Raw genomic sequence first — 12,580 nt, forward strand, 5'->3', positions numbered from 1 at the left:
ATCAGGGTCAGACTCATTTCAACACTTACCCTGTCCTGCAGTGAGAGTGAAATGGAACCACCAGGTCTATTTGTGAAATCTAAATAAACCATTCAAAAAATAACACCCTTAAAACCACCCAGCTGATACATTCTCTAGATTAGAATTCTCTAGATTTGTCCTGGGCTTTACCATCAATCAAAGTGAGATACTGTTACTGTCCCTAGAGATGTCATGTCTGACATTTATAGCATGAACAGAGATGAAATATCTTGATGAATCAAGATGAAAGAAAAAAGAAAACATCCTGACAAACTAGCTATACATACTATACAGTATATAGCCCTCAACCTCATGTCTACTTTGGTTTTTACATACAATTGTTTATACAATGCAATACAGTACACACACACACACACACACACACACACACACACACACACACACACACACACACACACACACACACACACACACACACACACACACACACACACACACACACACACACACACATTTTCTATACTGTACAAACTGTATATCCTACCCCCTACACCAGGGGTGTCCAAACTCGATCCTGCAGGGCCACTATTCTGCAGAGTTTAGCTCCAACTTGCCTTAACACACCTGCCGGGAGGTTTCTAGTATGTCTAGTAAGACCTTGATTAGCTGGTTCAGATACGTTTAATTGGGGTCGGAGCTGAACTATGCAGGACAGTGGCCCTCCAGGAACAGGATTAGACAGCCCTGCCCTGCCATACACTACCCCTACCCTTAAACCTAATCATCACAGAAAACTTTCTGTATTTTCACATTTTTAATAAAACAATGTTTAGTATGTTTTTAAAGCCATAATTACGAGGACTCAGGAAATGTTTACATTGTAATACCAGTGTAATTACCACATGTCATTATACAAATTTCCTCATAAATCATATAAACAAGCGCGCACACACACACCTACACACTACTCTCTCTCTCTCTCTCTCTCTCTCTCTCTCTCTCTCTCTCTCTCTCTCTCTCTCTCTCTCTCTCTCTCTCTCTCTCTCTCTCTCTCTCTCTCTCTCTCTCTCTCTCTCACACACACTGAGAAATATTATTACAATTTAAAATAACTGTTCCCTAATATAATGATTTGCTACAAAATAAACATTTCTTATTATTAGTAATTTTGAAAACAATTGCCCTGCTTAATATTTTTGTGAAAATATGTGATCTATTTTTTTCCAGGATTCTTTCATGAACAAAATAACTTTTTTTTTAAATTGAAATCTTTTGTAGGAATGTCAGGCTATTAATTTCTTATATATACAGTATATACATATATATGTATATATATATATATATATATATATATATATATATATATATATATATATATACACACATTTAAAAATATAAATTATACATATATTAGAAATGGAAAATACTGCAAAATACTGTTTTTAAATTAAGTATACATATTTAATATATACTGCATTATTGAAAAAATGGCTTCTGAAAGTGTTGTGCAAAAGACACTGTTTTCCTTTACTTTAACACCGAATCTTGCTGAATTGATTCAGACACATTCAGTATGGCATAATAAAACATAAATACAATTAATTGCATGTGTAAATGTTGGACCCTGTCTTAAGATATTAAAAGGGATAAGGTTTTAAAGAGAATAATGCATTATATCACATCATATCACTGGCCACAAGAACATCTCGGCAGAGGAACAGTTTCTTCCCACAGGCCATTTCCCTCCTGAACAGTTAACACTCCTCCCAAGGCATATGCCTGTAAGTGCAATACTCCCACTGTTTAGTGCAATATCCTACAACTCAGGTGATACTTATATGTAGATTTATTTATTTATAATATTCAAAACACTGTAAATAGGTTCATAATCTGTAAATCTGAAAATGTCTATTCTGACTAAACCAAACTGTGATAGCTTTATTCTCATATATTTATATTTTTATTTTTATTTTTTTTATTCTTATAATTTGTAGTATTATGTTTCATGTTTCATGTTGTATTTGTATTTGTATAGTCCACTGGAAGCCTCAGTACCAAAACAAATTCCTTGTGTGTGCAAGCACACTTGGCAATAAAGCTCTTTCTGATTCTGATTCTGATTCTGATGACACAAATTGTAAAGTGAAAATGAGTGGTGAATGAATGTGTCTATTTTCAGTATGGATGTGCTAAAATGACACAAAGCTAAGCCTAATCAAACAGACAAACAATTTCCTGCCAAGCTTTGCAATAAAACAAATTGCCTGTGAGGATGTAAGAGATTGAAGGTTAAATATACTGTCTTGATTAATGTTCCATTTTCAGAAATTCTTCAATCTAGCAGTCGGACAAACTTTTTAGGAGACAGTTACTGATGACTTTATTACAAGGTGACAGAGGTTCTGAGGCAGCAACGGAAAATCTAAAAATCAAAGGAAAGAAAAAACAACCTACTGTAGGAGAGCCATAAAGCCACTGTGAGGGAAAGGACAAAAACACATCCGGTTGTTATTTGTTCCACATCAGCTAGAAATGGTTTTCCTTCAATTAAGGTCAGCTGTTGAATTGTGCTTTATAAAAGCCACCTGTATACTTGGAGAGCAATCACAATCTGGTCTATTTTTGGATTGCCCCCATCTGTGCTTGAAGCACCTATAAAATAGGCAATTTTACAGGTGGAACCGGGAATCAGTCAGCTTTGTCTGTGTCTGAGGGATAACCGATCTGAGCATGTGAAGATACCTGAAGCTTGACAGCCTGGTGGATTGAAGGACCACACAGCTCATGTCACTTACTCAGAATGAAAAAAATCACTGAGAAAAAGAGAAATCACAGGAAACCAGTGGCTTTTGCTTTTGAATTTAAACTTTTACTTTAACAATTTGTCCTAGCATATCTTGTAACACAGCAGATTGTTATGACAAATTGCAAAAGTAATCATGCAAATTGTGATTTGTGTTTTTTTTTCTCTTTCTCTCTCTCAATATGTTCAACAATTGCTGAACTATGTTGCTGATGTGCTCAAGGAGAGGTGACATGCTGTTATCCACAGAGACATGCAACCTCTAATTGCTTTCAAAAGCCATTTCCTATGATACTTGGCCGCAGCAGAAGTTCATTTGCATCCTATGAACAAGGTGCCTTATTTTTTCTAAATGCGCTTGCCAAACAGGTCACGCTTTCTCACGCCAATTATCCTATGAGTCATCATTACCTGCGCATCATGGCCCCATAAAAACGTAAAAATAGACAGAGACAAAATGGAGAACTGTACTAATTAACATGGCAGGCTCACCCTGTTTGCTGATTGTCCTCAAATGCAGAAAAGACACACCAAACTTTTTTAAGGCTATTATTTCTGCTTGTTCACCAATGTTTTTGGATATATTTTGATTCCATGGTTCAGCAACTCTAGAAAGCACATTGTCAAAGCGTTATAAGCTAATTTAGTTTTGAACTTGATCTTATTAGTTAGGGTAGGTCTGACAGCGAATGGAGGGATTTAACAATTTGTTTTAATTCAGCTTTGTTAATTGTCCTGTCCCAGAGTCATTCCCCAAGAAAACGAGGACAAGTTTAAATGTTACCAACTCCTACAAAATAAAATAAAAATACAGGCACTACCATTAAAAAGGATCAGTAATATAAAAAAAGAAGAAGAAATGAATACTTTTATTCAGCACGGGTGTATTAAATTGATCAAAAGTGCCAGTAAAGACTATTACATTGTTACAAAATATTTTTCTAAATAAATACTGTTCTTTTGAAATTTATTTTCATCAAAGAGTCCTGAAAAATATTATGCAGCACATAACAAGCAATATTAAGCATTAATAATGAAAAATGTTAAGTTCTTATGTTACCAAATCAGAATATTAGAATCATTTCTGAAGGATCATGTAACACTGACGACCAGGGTAATATTTCACAATATTACACTGCTTTTACTGTATTTTAATCAAATCGGCAGCCTTCTTTCAAAGACTTCAAACACATTACAAAATCTTACCGACCCCAAACTTATGAATGGTAGTGTATAATATAAGCAAAATAAGTAGAACAATGTCTTACCTGTTTTAACTTTTTCAGGTCTTCATCCAACTCAAGATTGTCCAAAATAACGGCCACAAAAAGGCTCAGAAGGATCTAAAAAACAAGAGCATACTGAATTTAGATTGCTAGCGGGACAAAGCAAATAAACCATTTGAAGACATTTAAGACCATTCTTTTTTTATCAGACACGCATTTTAATTGAACGTTTGAAGGTCCCAGTAATTTTAAGACATAAACAGGGTGATGTGGCTTTAATATTTTCAGTCATACATTGTCTTTAGGTGTATTGTGCTGACAGGATGATGTTGACAAATAAACTGTCATGCAAACGTGAGTTCTGTCCAAGATGTAGTTCTGAATCCAACAATAAAAATAATGTTTGATAAAAGAATATGTTGTAGTGGCCATGCCATGTCAGAGAGAGAAAAAAAAGGTTTCACCATAAACAGCATACTGTACAAGAGGTATATGTATGCTCAGGACAACAACAAAATAATGATTTACAGTAGTAGATCAATAATGGATTCACAGCTGACTGTGGCTTAGATGTCATCAGTGCTTGGATATATAATGACAAACTAAAGCTGTCCTCAAATGCATTAGGCATTTCTTTTTTCTTTTCATCATATTTTCTTTTTTTCCATGACAGGAAATGAATAACTGATTCAGCCGTGTCTTGATTACATGCTCGATCTGTTCTGTCATTAGTGTGCGCTCTCATTCAAATGTCAAATTTAAATAGCTGCTCCTCACTCGCTCAAACTTGTCAAAAGACCAGAGTACATTCTGTTCTCCATAGAGGACATTTCCAAGAAATGGTAAACACGGATATATAGTACTTCATGTGCAAATATTTAATTATCTTCACAAAGTACATGCGCATTGCATTGTGAAGCTTTATCATGTCAATAAACTACTCCAATGGTTGGTTCAATAAACAACAACAAAAAAACATCAACATCAAGTCACCAATGGCTAAATGTTTGCCTGTAATATCTGTAATGGGGAGTGACAGGGGCCGTGATGTGGCTGTGAAAAGCCCCAAAGACGTGTTTTATAAAGATAAAAATATGGATGAAGGGAGTGTGTGATGTCAGGTATGACAACTGGAAAATACATGCGTGTTAAGAGGTTTTCAGAGGCACTTCACTGTCATATTTCCTAAGCAAGTATTGTTCCTTTTCTTTCTGTTGATGGCTGGGAGGCAGCACAGGAATTTAACCATGTCCACTCCATACACTACTTGAATCAGGCAGTTTTTCAGGCTACAACCAGTCACAAAACAAACCAGGATTTCTCCCTTGAGGTCCTTATAATCTCTACCTAACATAGCAGGCAGTTCTCAATTTATGTTCTAGAGAATGTCCTACACACAGACTGATCGCCTTTATTCACACTCACTAAGTACCTGAGTACTTTAGACAGCAGCTAGAGTGCCACATCTCTTCAAACCACACAAAACTGGTCATTAGAGGTTAGAAAACTGCTCTCACTAACATCCAACCTGCTGCAGGATCTCTGAATATGTTCTCTTGATGGCTAGGTAAGCCAGTAGATCAAGAGAAGGAAAGGAGGATGAAGGATGATTCATTTTCTAATAGTCTGATTGGCTCCCAGCGGCACAAACACAAGCTGTCTTCATTTTAGATGCATTTGCTTTGCTGCTGTGTCCCTGAAAACATAGAGCATGTGCAACACATGGAACTGGGGACCTTTACAAGCCAAAAATGAATGGCTGAAGTGATGAGGAAGAACAGGCTTTAGACATGTTCCATCACACACTGCCAGCTATCTTGTAAGTGTAAACCCTGTGTAAATCCCATGACCACATGCTCTCATAGTTTTACCTTGCACCAAAGATGCAAGAAGAACAATTGTGAGCTGATACGTCACCTGTCATTTTATTTGATTTGATTTTAGATTCGTTTTCAGAATTACATTTTAAAACCCAGATTTTCATTGTGGGATTTTCAGACCATGAAAATCTGGGCTGTAATTCTGAAAACTAATCTAAAATCAAATTAAATAAAATACCAGAGCAACTATTGTGAGCTGATACGTCACCTGTCATTTTATTTGATTTGATTTCAGATTAGTTTTCAGAATTACATTTTCAAACCCAGATTTTCATTGTGGGATTTTCAGACCCCATTGTACATCACCATTATATCATGCAGCATGTCTGTACCACCATTATATAGTATGTGTCAGTTTAGTTGTTCCAAAGTCAATAAAAATTCAAACAAAATTATATTTTGAGAACACAAAATAAATAAATAGAGTACTGAAGGGGTGACATATTTTTGTAGGCCAAACCTGGAAACAAGTTAGTATTTTAGACTTTTGTCCTGATACCAATGGGTTTTTGGTTAAATGGCTGAAATAAGGTCTGTGGTTAACACAAGCTCAAGATATTCTCACATTTTATTCTACAACATAAAATACATCAGTGATTTAAAGTCTTTACTTGTCTTGAAAAGGTGTTGCTAACAAGTGGCTACAGAGGTTTCGGGCGCATCAAACATCATGATGGCGAACTCGCTAGTCCACTTTCACAGCCTCATTGTTTATAATCGTGCTCTTGCAAACTATTCGAACTCAAACTTGAAAGACTGAAAGACTTTAAAGCTTAATGGTAGAGATGAAGTAATGTCCCTGTAGTGCAGTTAGTTTATAGTTGTTTATAGATATGTTATGTTCAATGGCAATTGTATTTAGGATTCAAAACACTTGTATATAAAAGTTCATTTGTGAAGATTATTATGATGAATACAATGTGTAAGTATCATAAACTTTTGTCAATAATCGAAAAGCCAAAGGAAAAATCATATTGGGCTTAAGTAGAGGGAACAAAGATGATTCAAACTTTCGGGTTGGCCAACAAAAATACGTCATCATTGCAGCACTCTATCGAAGCCCTTTTGTTTTGTCTTACAGAAAAAGCACAACAAATCATATTTACCAGTGTGGCAAAGAGGTGGTAGAGAATGAAGTATATGGCCACGATTGGAGCCCACATCTGTCCCACTGCCACCAGCGTTTGGTCCATGACATCCACCCAACCCTCCTGAGTAAGAATCTGGAACATGGACATAAATGCCTACAGGATAGAAACAGAGAAATTATCAGTCTGTATTCTTTTATTATTTCTCTTTTATCAGAAAACAACAATACGTCCTTCCTTAAAAATACTCTAAAAAAATAACTCTATTTAAATATGCTATGGCTTCATATGATTCATAGCAGCCCCAGACAGTCTGGATATTCTGGAAGTCGTATGCTATTAGAACAACATGATGGAGAAAAAAAACTTCTAATTTCTAGTTGAACTAGACTTTTAATAGCTAATAGGCATAACACTTGACATTCATGAATTTGACAGATGACGTTATTGTCCTGACTCTGATTTGACCTCTCTACTCACACAAACAAAATGGAAATTTGAAAACTAACAAAGCAGAGTAACAATTTTGCGTTAGTTACTTTTCCTAAATATATTCTCAAGTATATACAAGGATTTTTGACTAACAATACATCAACAAAAATAGGACAAGGCAAAGCACAACATTCACTGAAATAAATGCAAAAACCCCCCCCAAAAAAACAGTGCGCCCAAGGTCCCCGAATCCTACGGAGATATGAGACCACATTTTCATGGTCATTTTTCCATGGAAGTCAAATGAAGGTCTAAACTCAGCTAGTCCCAAGCCTGGTTACAGTCACACTGTCTCTGAGTGACTGCAGATGAAGATAATTTTGTAACAGGTCTATTGACAAGGGAACTGAGTAAACATCATTATCTTCAATGGTTATCGTGCCACCCGCCTTGGAAATGAGCGGCATCTGTTTATGTGAGCCCCTCGAAATCCCAGTACGCATTGGGATCAGTGGAGTCCCACTAATAACGGAGGATAAAAAGACACCACTAATGAGAACTCCTTTCATGAGCACATAGTATCAAAAACTTGGAAGAGAGTTGCATCTACTGAAAAATTAGGTATTATAATAGATTTAGAGATATTTTGGTCAAAACTGGTTTCTTAAATCTCTAGATTTAACCTGTGTTTTTCTGACGTGAAAATTGTAAGTATTTTAACATTTCGGCAATTTATTGTTAGAATACCAAAATCTCCAATCAAATGCCACAAATTTCAAGAACTTCATTTTGTTCATCCAAGACCAAATTATTTTAGCATTTCATCTTTTGATCTACAACTACATTCAGTGTATCAAGAAAGAGGGAGCTTTACCCGTGGAAATGTTGTGAAACGATCCAAGTCCTCTACAAAGCAGAACATCTGCAGACTGATGGCAGACATAACTATGAGCAGACTGGCAGTGAAGACCACTAGACTGCCAAGTTTCTTCCCTGGACCGAAGATTTTATACACAAAATCCTCTAATGCTGGGGAGATCTTTATTAGACGGACCACTCGCAAAACCTGCAGGAAAGAAGGAAGGATTTTAATTTGAGGTATTTCCTACTTAATATTTGCTTAAAATGCTTCTTGGAATGATAAATCAATTTTTCAAAGCACTAACCAACCAATATATCCACCGAAGCATCCCATTACACAATTTTGGCACAAATACCATCATGAAAACTATCACAAGAAGAAGGGCTCTGGAGCATAGCGGTGTTTGTTTCATTAATATTTAATGAGCAAATGTTGATATTGGAATCTTCCTAGAGTAACTTGGTAACAAATTGCATAGTTGCTCAAGCAGTTACTAAATTACTCTAAGTGACAACAAATTCGAGAAATGATGCATTGATGCTAGGTTGAGTTTTGATCAAGAACAAAGAATGGTTATCGATCCATTTGCTTCAAGCAGAATGTGACCTGCTGTAACTTTTATACCTAGAAATATCATCCAGTATTCCTCAGGAAAAGGTCTTTCTGCACAACAAACATTGTAAGAAAGCCCCAACCACGCGCCCTGAGTTATTTGTATTATACGGCGCTCAGCCAGGCAAAATCGACAGCTGAGTTACAAATCAGGCCGGCTGGTCTGTTATTCAACAATGTATATATTTCTTCTCATAAATAAATGTATATTTATAGGTTTTCTTATATATTTCACCTTTGTTATTGATATTATTGTTCTGAATGTCAAGATTTGCTCGTAAATGAACGCATTTTAAACTGAGTCACAAAGTGAAACCAAACTGTTTTCATATCAGACTTTGAGCTCGAAAATTATTGTAGTTTTACTTTATTATTTTATTAATATAATCAGCATGCAGTTAACCCATGTATGTTAGTTTATATATTACTTAATAACTGAATGTTTGTATCATTTACTGATGTACTTACAACTGTTTTCTTTGTTTCTATTCTGTTTATTATAGACCACACATTTGTGAAGTAACATATACAAAACTCCTTTGAATAAATAAGTTAAACTGGGATCCCCTCTCGTGTTTCTCTTCTGGAAACACACACCACAATCTTGACTGCATTAATACTTAACCCCTTGAGCGTCCCATACGCTTGTATAAACATATCAACAAATGTGCTTCTTTTGGATTTTGTTACTTGAGAGATTTAAGGCCACAGTAAATATCTAATTGTGTTGAGCACCAGTTATAATCTTGATTTTTTTTGAGGAACTATTTCAAATGACAGAATTGTTAAAGTATAGTGCTAGTAAGTTTGATTCCCAGGGAATACACAAAATTCTCCCCATGAAGGTGATGAACTTTATTCAGGGACACTTTGTTTAATGTACAAGAGATTTCTTACTGTGTAGTTTAAGAACCAATTGAAATCAAGTACTAATTAGGCACACTAGAAACACAAATGTAAGACTTATTGTATATGGCAAACCAAAACTCAAAGGCTTAGTTTGACCTTTACACTAAAGGGATCACTACATGCCTGGTCTTTCTAGTAAGGAGCTTGAAAAGTCTTTAAAACGGCTTATTAAATAATTAACTTTTTGCATATTCTGCAAGGTGTATTTACACTTATGACCTCAACTCAATGCAGTTATGTGCTGCTAATACAATGGGCCAGATTCACTAACAGCTTGCACCAGCCCAAGTCCTCTTTTGGTGTTAAAAAAACTACTGTCAGGATTTACTAAAGACACGCAGTTAAAAAAATTGCACTGAAAAGGCATGGACAGAGTTATTTTTGCGGCTGACCGTATTGCTTATGCATTTGTAGGAGTTTCCCTTTCAGGCGCAAAATTTATATGAGGAGAGTATTTAAATGAATCACGCAAGGTGATTTACTAAAGTTTGCGCTCGTCAATGCACTGGTGTTTGCGCCATTATTTACCGCCCCAAAAAAGAACGTCTTAAACCAGACGCTACCTGGTAAATTTCGATGGTCATTATGGAAATTATGGCGTCGTCAGTAGATCAGGCACAGAACTTTCCACTTCCATCGGCCCTGTTTAGTAAATCCGCCCCATAGTGTACAAAAGTCATATTGGTACAAACATTTTCTTCGGGAAATAAATGTCTACAATATACATAAATTACATACATGAAAATGTAAATATAAGCTGTATTCAATAATACAAAGAAGTAATTATGTTCAACAAGTTTTAGAATATGAGTTTGAAGACAGACATTTCTATTTGCAACAATGATTCATTTCACTAATGATGGAAAAATATATAAAATGCCATTTTCAAATCAAATTAAGCAGGGTGACTGCTCTTGGTAAATCATGTGGGGTTTTTTTCAAGGCAGCTTCATAATCAGCCCATATATGAATATTCACAGTTGGAGCTCCGCCCCTCCTGCCGAGAGAAAACTGGAGGGAGAGCGCAGGTTGTGTCATTAATGAGGCTTATCAACATGAGCGGGTCTCATCCATTCCCATTCCCTGCAGCTGCCTGGAGATGTATGAAAACAGCTCCGCCATGGCCACCAGTATGCGTTATTATTACCCTGCATTAGTGCATGATTAGCATCTCAGAATCCAACAAGAGCTGCACTCATGCAAGGAGCCTTTTACAAATGCTCTGGCTACACATGTCATGGTCTCACTAAAATAAAAAATAAACTTTTCTGTGCATAATTTCTCAAAACGCTGCTATCAGAGTCAATTATATCTGAAAACTAATTTGAGCAGTTTGAAAGATAATAGAGAGCTTATTGATTTACAAAACACTTCAATTTTGCCTTAATTCAGCATGTTGACATGTTGGTAGATGACAGTACTGATGACAAATTGAATTAAATAAAGTCAACATGAGTTTCTACTATCAAATGACCAATTTTTTTATTGGTCTCACATCCTAAGCTTGCAATGCTACACAATAGATTAATTTAGGCAGTATTCAGGAACATGTATGCAGGTTTGCTTGAATACTTGCATGATACATTTCAGCAATGACTAGTTCCATATGATGTTTGGATCAGTAACGGTATCTAACCTGGAAGTAGGTGAACTGCGAGTGGTAAAGATCAGGATAGATGTGCAGGGTGGTTCCCACTACAAGCAGTGACTCAAACTTGTGTAGAGAGGAACTGATGTAGCCATTGAATCCCAAACACCAGATTTTAAGCAGAGCCTCCAAATCAAACAGCACAGTGAAGGCGACCTGAAAACAGCAGAAAGACGCAGGAACTATGATAATGGAGAGTGTCCCTAGAGTCCTTGGTTTTTGCAAAGGGAATATGTATGTGAATACATGGACATTCAAACAAAGAAGGCTGAAGAACCATTTCCATTTACAATAAGTTTGCTTTTCATTTAGAAGACACAGTATATTAAAACTAGTGTTCCCCAGTTTTCCCCCATTTGGTCTGATCCAAATAAAGAGCAGTGTGGATTAATGATGAGATGGATCAGCCTGTGAATATGTGGGGTGCCTTTTCCTCCTTATCTCCGTCTTTCAGCTTGGAGTGGGCGGGTGGCCACTGTGCCACCTGCATACTGATTGCAGAGGCAGTGCGTGGCTAACAGGACACATATACGCACACACATGCGTACCTACCCGGCAGTAGCTAAAATGGAGTGTTGCCCACAAGCTGTTTGCGCCCACGTTGCCACTCAGTTGATTTAATCTCAGGGTTTTTAAGGCGACAGAAAATGATGAGGATATGTTTATATGAGCTTTCAGCAAAAGTCTTATCTGCTGACGAATTTGAGTGCAATAACAATATGGTTATTTTGCCCATCTCACAACAGATGACATAACAGTGTAAAATTGTGTCTTTTAAAACTAATACACATTGCCAAGACAAAGAAAGGGCAGAAAGCCCCCCCTAGAATGTAAGAATATGAAAATAAATGCTTTTTTTTCTTATTTATTATCTTGACACTCCAATGAATCTCTGTAAAAGACGTGAAGACTTTCAGAGTGGGACTTTATGCAGCATTCGTAGCACCTAGCATGAAAAGTGATCAGGGTGCGACTAGTAACATCTGGTGCATCCATTTTAGGCATCATATAAATACTCCCTAGTGAAAAATACATTTATTTTATTCCATATATTATTAAAATATTTAATAATCATTAACAATAATTACTTTTCAGTGCAATTTCATTGCTGTACACATAAAAAAAATACATAAAAGAA

At 36.1% G+C, this 12,580-nt stretch overlaps 1 protein-coding gene across 3 annotated transcripts in view; it reads right to left on the reverse strand.

Annotated features, from left to right (window-relative positions):
• Nucleotides 1-12,580, reverse strand: part of nalcn (sodium leak channel, non-selective) — a 134,721-nt gene that overhangs the window by 72,356 nt on the left and 49,785 nt on the right. For all 3 annotated transcript variants that reach the window (XM_077216053.1, XM_077216052.1, XM_077216054.1), the window contains exons 14-17: nt 11,431-11,598; nt 8,286-8,477; nt 6,998-7,135; nt 4,054-4,128 (exon numbers count right to left, since the gene is read on the reverse strand). In XM_077216053.1, coding sequence (XP_077072168.1) covers nt 4,054-4,128; nt 6,998-7,135; nt 8,286-8,477; nt 11,431-11,598 — 573 coding nt within the window. The remainder of the gene's footprint in view (nt 1-4,053; nt 4,129-6,997; nt 7,136-8,285; nt 8,478-11,430; nt 11,599-12,580) is intronic.

This window comes from Siphateles boraxobius, unplaced genomic scaffold, assembly GCF_051911475.1.
Source record: "Siphateles boraxobius isolate OS27281-9 unplaced genomic scaffold, OSU_SipBor_1 7, whole genome shotgun sequence".
NCBI classification, from domain to species: Eukaryota; Metazoa; Chordata; class Actinopteri; order Cypriniformes; family Leuciscidae; genus Siphateles; species Siphateles boraxobius.